Here is a 9,565-nt window from a genome sequence, read left to right as displayed (position 1 = left end):
GCAGCCAGCGTGAGCGGCCAGCAGCACAGTGAGCAGCCGTCCAGAAGCCGGCGAGTGATCTGCCTCACCCGGGAAGAGCACAATGATGGTGTCAACTTGGGGCAGTGAAGCAACATCCTCCACAACTAGACTGAAAAATGAAACAACAGCAACTTGTCTGTTCCCCTTCATCCAACTCCCCAGCGCTGTTCCCATCTCCCAATTCCCCAATAAAAATAAAATAAAATAAAATAAATGATTATCTGCCACCTTCTCACCAGAAAACTTGGAGGACAGTGGGATGGTTAAATATTTAACGTGTTGAAAGACAAAAACTGTCAAGAGAGAATTCCATATCTGTAAAAACTGAGGAGGAATTAATAAATTCCTAGAAAAACAAAAGCTGAGGGACTTTATTGCTACTACACCTGCTCCATGAAAAAGGACAAAGGGAGTCTGTCAGGTTGAAATGCAAGGGTGGTAGATAGTAACTTGAAGGTGTATGAAGATATAACGATCTCAGTAAAGGTAAATAAAACCGGTATTATTTTAATTTATGTTTGCAACTACACTTTTTATTTTCTACATGATTTAAAAGACAAGTGCATAAAAAATAATTACAAATCTATGTTACTAGGTAGGCAATTGTCATAAGATGCAATTTTTAACATCAATAACATAGAGACATGCAAAGCAAATCAAATAAAGGTTTAATATGTAGTTAAAGTAAAGCTGATATCCATTCAAATTAGACTATTATAATTTCGAGATGTTATATGTAATCCTATGGTAAACAAAATAAAAATACACAAAAGAAATAAGAAGGGAATCAAAACATGTTACTACAAAAAAATAAACTAAATAGAAAAGAAAACAAAGATGGAGGAAATGAAGGAACAATAGGTGATAGGACATACAAAAATTGAATAATAATTGAACTAGCAGAAGTAACTCAATCCTTATCAGTAATTACTTCAAGTGTAAGTGGATTAAACTCCTCATACAAGAGCAGAATGGATAAAAATAAAACAGGATCCATCTATCTGCTCTCTGTAAGTGACTCATTTTAGATCTAAAGAAGCAAATAATTTTGAAAGTGAAAGGATGGAAAACACACATTCCACACAAATGGTAATCAAAAGACCTGACATGGCTAATATGAGATGAAATAGAATTTTAGTCTTTAACAACAGACAAAGAAGAACAACATATACCAGGGCTGCCCAGAAATGCATACACATGACTTGTATTCATCTTCTGTTACGTATATATATTATTACAATTTTAATACAGTTTTTTCCTTTCTTAAAATTTTTTCCTTTCTTACATTTTTGTTACCCTCTGCATATCGATGAGTCAATTCACTTAGAAGATATGACAGTTATAAATATATATGCACCAAATATCAGAATTCCCAAATGTATTAAGCAAACATTTACAGAATTGAAAGGAGAAATAGACAGCTCTACAATAACACCAAAACTTATGAGATACCGGGAAACAGAACAGTGAGAGACATTTATACCCGGAGACACATACATTAAAAAGAAGAATTCAACTTCACACCTTAAGGAACTGGGGGAAAAAAAGAAAAGAAAAACAAGAGTAAATTAAACCCAAACCTAGCAGAAGGAATAAAACAATAAAGAGTAGAGTGGTGATAAATAAAATAGAGAGTACCTAAAACTAGGTAGAAAAACCAATGATACCAAAATTTGGTCCTTTGAAAGATCAACTAAATGGACAAAACTTTAGTTAGAATGACTAAAAAAAAGAGAGAGAAGACTCAAATAACTAAAATCAGAAATGAAAAGAGGAACTTAACTACTACCAACTTACGGTAATAAAAAGGTTTATAAGAGAATACTATGAAAAATTGCATGACAGAAATTTGGATAACCCAGATGAAATGAACAAATTCCTAGAAACACACAAACCATTAAAATGAATACTGAAGAAATAGAAAAATCTGAACAGACGGATAACCAGTGTGGTAATTGACTCATTAATGAAAAGCCTCCCAACAAAAAAGCCCTGAAAAATGACTTCTCTGGTGAATTCTAGCAGACATGTGAAGAAGAATTAACCCCAGTTAACGCAAAATCAAACTCTTTGAAAAAAATTGAAGAGGGAAGAATGCTTCCCAACTCATTCTATGAAGCCAGTGTTACCCTGATACCAAAACCAGACAAAGACACTACAAGAAAGTAAAACCACAGACTAACCAACATCCGTTATGAACATTAATGCAGAAATCCTCAACAAAATTCTAGCAAACTGAATTTAGCAACATACACCATGACCAAGTGGGATTTTTACCTGGAATGCAAGGATGATCCAACATAGGAAAATGACGTTAACAAAATATAGAAAAACACACCATCATCTCCACTAATGTAGGAAAAGCATTTAACAAAATACAACCATTTTATGGTAAAAATGTGCAAAGAACTAGGAACAGAAGGAAACGTCTGCATATGGTTAAGAGCTGTATATGAAAACCTCACAATTTAAATCATATACATTTGTGAAAGCCTGAATCTGCCTGCTTCTACCATATCTGTTCTAATCGGAAAGGAAAGAGTAAAATTGTGTACAGGTGACGTGGTCTTATGTAGAAAACCTAAAGATTCCATGCACCCCCCCAAAAAAACCCCCAAAATCCTGCTAGACCAAAACAATTGAATTAAACAAAATTGCAGGTTTCAAAATCAACATATAAAAATCAGTTGCATTTTTTATACTAACAATGAAGACTCCAAAAAGGATATTAAGAAAGCAATTACAGTAGTGTCTAAAAGGATGAAATACTTAGGAATAAATTTAATGATGGAGACAAAAGACTTGTACACTAGAAACTACAAGGAATTTTAAGGAGACATAAGTAAGTGGAAGCAAATCTTCTGTGCATTGATTGCAAACTTAATATTGCTAAGATGGCAGCACTACCCAAAATGATCTTGATTCAGTGTAATCCCTATCAACATCTCAATGACATTGTTTTGGTCAAATGGAAAACCCAATTCTACAATTTATGTGGAATTATATGGGATCCCAAATATCCAGAACAATTTTGAAAATGAACAAAGTTGGAGCTCTCACATTTCCTAATTTAAAATTTACTACAAAGCCATAGTAATCAAAACAGCATGAGACTGACAGAAGAACAAGCCCACAGTCCAATGGAATAGAATGGAGAGCCCGGAAATAAACTCTCACATATACAATCAAATTATTTTCAACCAGGGTGCCAAGACTATTCAATGAGTAAAGGTCAGTCTTTTCAACAAAGAGTGCAGGGAAAACTGTATATCTATATGTAAAAGAATGAAGTTGGATGTGTACCTTGTATCATACACAAAAATGAAATGAAAATGGATAAAAAATGTAAAAGAGCTAAGACTATAAAGCTATAAGACATAGGGGGACCCTATCTTTTGATCGGAGCATTAATCCATTTACATTTAAAGTAATTGTTGATAGATATGTAGTTATTGCCATTTTATTATTCATGGGTACTAGATTTATCAGGGTGATCACTTCGTAAGTTATATAAATGTCTAATCACTCTATTGTACACCTGAAACTAATATAATATTGTATGTCAACTGAAATTGAAAAAGAAAACAATTATTAAAGGAAAAGACATGAGGGAAAGCTTCATGACATTGGATTTGGCAATGACTTCTTGGCTATGATATGAAAAGCACAGGCAGCAAAAGGAAAACAGATAAATTGGAGTACATCAAAATTAAAGACTTCTGTGCATCAAAGAACACAATCAGAGTGAAACTGTAACCCATGGAATGGGAGAACATTTGCAAACCAAGTATCTGATAAGGGTGGTTAATATACAGAATACATAAGGAAATCCTACAAGTCAACAACAAAATGATCGGTACAAAAATACGCAAAAGGTTTGAATACACTTTTCTCCAGAGAATATGTACAAATGGCCAATACAATGTGCAACATATTCTAAGGGAATACAAAGCAAAACCACAATGAGATACCAGTACACACCCATTAGGATGGCTCTTATTAAAAAAATTATAAATAGAAAACAAAAAGTGTTGGCAAAGTTATGGAGTAATTGGAACCCTTATGCATCGCTGGTGGGAATGTGAAATGGTGCAGCCACTGTGGGAAGCAATATGATTGGTCCTCAAAAAGATAAAAGTAGAATTAATATCTGATTAAGCAATGCCACTTCTGGGAATATTCCAAAAGGATTGAAAACAGGAACTAAGATATTTGTCCACCCGTGTTCATAGCAGTATTATGTATTCACTATTGCCAAAAGGTAGAAACAACCCAAGTGTCCATCAACACATGAATGGATAAACAAAATGTGGTCTATACACACAGTGGACTTTTAGCCTTAAAAAGGTATGAAATTCTGACACCTGCTACAACATGGATGGACCGTGAAAATACTACAGTCAGTGAACTAAGGCAGGCACAAAAGGACACATATATGATTCTGCTTATGTGAGGTACCTAGAATAAATAAGTTCACAGAGAAAGCAGAACAGAGGTTGCCAAGTCCTGAGGGAGGAGAGAATGCAGAGCTATTGTTTAGTGGGCACAGAGCTTCTGTTTGGGATGGTAAAAAATGTATGAATATGAAAGTGGTGATGGTTGCACAACAGTGTGAATGTACTTAGTGCCAGTGACCTGTACACTTAAAAATGGTGAAACTGGTTAAATTTCATGATGCAGATTTTACCCCAATTAAAAATAATAATTTTTTTTTGTTTTAATTGTTTCATGGTCAATTCTAATTTGTTGACTTGTATCCTGTTTGTTTTTGCTCTTGCTTGTCTAACAAAGCTTAGTTTCAAACCCATTTTGTTATATACCATCATCTTCCCTCTGCTTTCGAAGCTCTGCCATCTTGCTCTGCCCGTAGGAAGGTTTTATAGATTTGCCCTCTTCTTTCCACACTAATCATAGTCCTCAGTTCAGCAGCAGTGTCTGGGAAACTTGGAATTCCAGACCCACCCCAGACCTTCTGCTCAGAACCTGCATTTTAACAAGATTCCCCAGGGACCTGTGTGCCCATTGAAGCTTAAGAAGTCACCCACGTCATGAATGATTTTAGCTGAGTCAATTTCACTGTCTGTCTCCAGCACAATCTCCAGTGAGCCTTTGCGGCTGGAATCCTTGCATTTGTTCCTCAGTTTTGCAGTGTCTGTCCATCGATGCCTTCGTCTCAGGCTGTTCCTCCCTCACATCACCTGTTTGAAAGAGAGCAGGCTGCATTCATGCCTTTTTGACAACCAGATGTATATCTTCCAAAGTTTTCAAGTTTTGTTTGCTACACTTCCATACTTTCCGTAGAAGACCTCTTTGTTTTATTGACAGTGTTTACCCTTAGATGGGACAGATCCATGAGACAAAGTGATTTTCTCAGGAGACTTGTATATGGTGAACTTGGCCCCCTTCAGGTTCACTGTCATGTTGGAAGCTTTAGCCCCTAGGGTATCAATCTGAAGATCAGGTCAAAGTGCTCCATTTCTTCTGCCTGATTGCTATTCATTACGCCTGGTCCCGCCCTCTGACTGCTAGCTCCACTGGTGAGGCCATAGGAACAGCCTCGGATGACATCTTCCACTCTGGCATGCATGGCTGCCATGCCCTGTGGATATCTGCCTCTAGCTGCCATGACGATGGGTTTCAGATAAGGAGTTAAAACCCATCACTCACTTTCAAATAAGGAGTGGTATCTTGTAAAGCTATGGGGAGGGGGCGGCTGGGGGGCTGGGTCAGAGGGCAAGGCCAGGTTCATTCTATCTGGCTCAGTGCTGTTTTTCTAGCCTTTTCCAGGGGAACTTAGGTGTGGTGATGAAGGCTTCCTGTAATCTCTACTGTTCGATGCGGTATCCACCAGCCACACGTGGCCACTGAGCACTTGATATGTGGCTGGTGTATCAGAGGATCGGAATTTTTAATTTTGTTTAATTTTAATTAATTTAAAATTTAGATATAAATTGTCCCATGTGGGTGGTGGCTACCATTTGGGACAACACAGTTCTAGAGATGAACGTCCCACAAGTGCCATTATTAGATCCCGATGGTCGGGGACACCAAAGCACCTTCCTGATTCTTTCCATCTCTTCCCTTCCCCTCTTCAGAGGGCTGAGCTAGCGCCGTTCTCCTTGGGGACTTCCGCGGTCACCGCCTGACAGCCACGTCCTGGCAGGTGCTCTGGAGACTGCCCAAGGGTTTTCTTGGTGTTGGTTGTCAGCACTGTCACCAGCTGTGGCCTTTGTGTTGCTTTATCAGCATCGTGTTTGCAATCAGGAGGCACCCCAGGGCCTGTGTCTTTTGCCTGATGTGACTTCTCATTTCACCAAGACTGATACTCCCGAGACGATAGTGGATTCCTACTGAAATATAGAAGTAGACGCTCCTGTTTTAGAAAATGCTATCTACCAAGCACTTCACTGTCTGCGACATGCCTGAGAAGTATCAGGTGGTGATCTCCATTTATTTATAGATAATTATGCTTGTCTACATGTGTGGTTTGTAGGTTTGATGGTGCTATGTGATCTCTTGCCGCAGCACTGCGTGTAACAAACAGCTAGAAGCCTTCACATCAGATACATGCTCATTGCTGGTGTGCCTGGTGATGAGTGAATGTCTCTGCTCCGCGCTGGCTCACTCACAGATTCCGGGGTGGGTGGTCTCCGTAGGCGTGAGGGGGCACCTCCATCCTGCCCCCTGTGTCCATCCTCCTCCTCGGACCAGCAGACTCATCCAGGCAGGGCTTTCTTACAGCAGAGGCAGGAGTACTCAAGGGGACCAGAAACACAGATGCCCCTTGGGGACAAAGCTTAGGGACAATGCCTCTTGGGACTGGCACACTGTCACTTCTACACATTCTGTCAGCCAAAGTAAGTCACAAAGTTGGCCCACATTCAAAGGATGAGCAGATAGCTCTTTAGTGAGAAGAGTTGCAAATGGCATGGCAAAGAGTGGCTGCTGGGAGTGGGGAGATGGGAGGCTGCCAGCACAGTCGGCTTACCATGACCTCCCCAGCAACAGCCCCAATGAGCCTGCATAGCAAAAAACTTTGGAGGGTTCTGTGAGCCTATTTTCATGTTAAACAAAAGAAAATTGGGATAACTTAGATGCTGGCTGTGTCCTGTGCCTTTTGCACGTTGAACAATAAGCACTTGTTTTAGAAGACTGCTCAGTCAGTCTGGGCTATTTGAGTTAGGTCCTTCATTCTAGCATCTGAGGCTCAATTCCTAGAAAAGTGACCGATGCTTCCACTGCTTGGCACAGCTGGCAGGTGGGGAACCAGAAATGAAGAGTCTGAGTGACCGTAGAGTGGTTGCAAAGGGCTAGGTGGTTACCTGCACAGCAACACCCAAGGTGTGCTGGTAGCCTGCGGTCATAGATATGACTACAGCTCAGAGTTCTCGGAGCTTCGGGCCTCCCCAGTGCAAGCCAGTCACACTAGAGGTGCTGCTAACGTGTACCCCTGTCCTGTTCAACAAGACTGTGATCAGAGCGACAGGACCCCACTGGTGGCTGATGATTCCGCTGTGATCATCACTGCAATAAAAGCCATCGAGCTTATGGCTGCTGATGTCGGCCTGCTCAGGATTTGTTCTGTGGCAGAAGAATTCGCAGACACTGCCTGGCTATTAATGCAGGCTGTCACCCAAGCATCCTGACCAGTGAGCCCATGAAGGCTTTCAGAGGGCCAGCAGCCCTGCAAGGCCAGAGAGCACCTGGGAGCACTTAAGAAGGCAGGTGTCCCTTCTGACCCTCAGATGGGGAGGATTAAAGCCAAGAAGGGACAAGCTACCTCCTTCTCTTTCCACATTTATTTTTGAGTCCGACGCTGTCAGCTTACACCCCATATCCTCAAAGTCATTTTTTGTTCAATGAGTTGTTATGGGACTCTTGCTGTGTGCACGTGGGTGCTGTCCTAGGCACTGGGGGTGGGGGGGGGAGGCGTGACTGTGGACAGGAGAAACAGCCTTGCTCTCCGGGGCTCACCTGAGGAAGGGCGAGGGGCCTGCTGGTGAACAAATAGACAGGTGCTCTGCTTGTAGAGTGTTCTAAGTGTTGCAAAACATCAACACGGCGCTAATGAGAGGAGGAGAGCTGGGGCTGAGCTGCTTTAGTTCTGGACAGCCTCTGAGAAAGCTGCTCAAGGACTTTGTAATCTATTCTCTCTGACATTGACCAGGAATGTAAGAGATTTGGCCAAGTGAGGAAAGAGATGGTGGCCCAATATCCCCCTGATAATTCATCATAAGAGTGGGTCCTCCACTCTGCCCAGAGCCCTTTCATACCTCAGCCAACAAGTGGACATTTCAGGCAAATGTCTGTGGTAGTAGACATGTTCCTGACCAGCCAACAGTGACGTTTCCATAGCAACCTCCTGGAGAAGCCTGCATTTGTGCAATGACATGAAGAGTTTGCATCTGCCCTTATTATTCTTTTTAATTGGTGGAAATTTGAAAATGGAAGTGCTGACACCAAAGTACATCTCACAAGCTTAGTTTAATTAAGACAAAGTGGAAACCCTTCGACATGCTGAAAGCCATGGTTCTCTGTGACTCGGGCTTCCTCACTCAGCCTGCAGACAAAGGAAACACAGGGACAGCTGGAGATGGTGTTCAAAGATGACAGATCTCTCCTAATAGGATCGTAAACTTGCTGGGGATGAGGCTCCCCTGATAACCTTCAAGTTTATTCCTTGACTTTTCATACTTATGACTTTTAAATGTGTCCTTCAAAATGTACCACTTACGACAGCAGGACTATCTACCAAACCCTACCCTATCCCACAATGGGTTACGTATCACCATTGTGATATTTACTGCAGGCTGAGATGTAGAATATCTATTTTCTGTCTTTCCTTATTATGTTTCCAACTTGTCAGACATATAATGAGGATATCATATGTGTGTCCATGATCCCTGTATGCTTCCTTTGTGCTGTAAAGGCTGAAGAGCCACCAGGCAAGGAGGCAGAACAAATATCGACAATAAGAACTTTCCAAGAAATGCTTTTCTCTGCCCTTGATTATTCAAAGTCTAGAAGACTCTATGAATAATTGTATAGAATTTGAAGTTTTGTGAGACTTTTCTTGATAAAGCAGGCCTATAGTATACTGAAAACATTTTCATTCAGCCGGTATCATGAGATATGTTTAGTCAGGTGTGCTGTGGAGAAGGGGAGGGTTCCTACTTGGAGGCTCATCCTTAATCTGGAAGCAGTTCCCCTGCGCGTGTCTCGCCCCACCTTTAATACCTGCCTCACTCTGTGTTTCAGAATCACGACGACAGCAGCATGCATGATGGACCTGAGAAGATACCCCCTGGATGAGCAGAACTGCACTCTGGAAATTGAAAGCTGTGTGTATCTGTATTTCTTTTCCATCTACTTGTGTTTTAGGTCTTCTTGCCATTATTTGGTGTGTTTGCCAAAGCATATATAATTTTCTTGATATAATTTCTAACTATCTTAAAGATTAGAGATTTAACCCTCCACTCTGCAAATTTCAATGGAGAAAGAGAGGTAGGGAGGGAGGGAGGGAGGGAGAAAGGGAGAGAGTGAG

The 9,565-nt window shown here is 40.8% G+C and overlaps 1 protein-coding gene across 2 annotated transcripts in view; it reads left to right on the top strand.

Annotated features, from left to right (window-relative positions):
• GABRB3 (gamma-aminobutyric acid type A receptor subunit beta3) overlaps positions 1 to 9,565 on the top strand; it is a 219,629-nt gene that overhangs the window by 167,048 nt on the left and 43,016 nt on the right. For both annotated transcript variants that reach the window (XM_019667756.1, XM_019667755.1), the window contains exon 5: positions 9,280 to 9,362. In XM_019667756.1, coding sequence (XP_019523301.1) covers positions 9,280 to 9,362 — 83 coding nt within the window. The remainder of the gene's footprint in view (positions 1 to 9,279; positions 9,363 to 9,565) is intronic.

This window comes from Hipposideros armiger, unplaced genomic scaffold (genome assembly GCF_001890085.2).
Source record: "Hipposideros armiger isolate ML-2016 unplaced genomic scaffold, ASM189008v1 scaffold_504, whole genome shotgun sequence".
Lineage (NCBI taxonomy): Eukaryota > Metazoa > Chordata > Mammalia > Chiroptera > Hipposideridae > Hipposideros > Hipposideros armiger.
The sequence above is the reverse complement of the archived record's forward strand: the minus strand, read 5'-3'. Positions and strand labels throughout refer to the sequence as shown.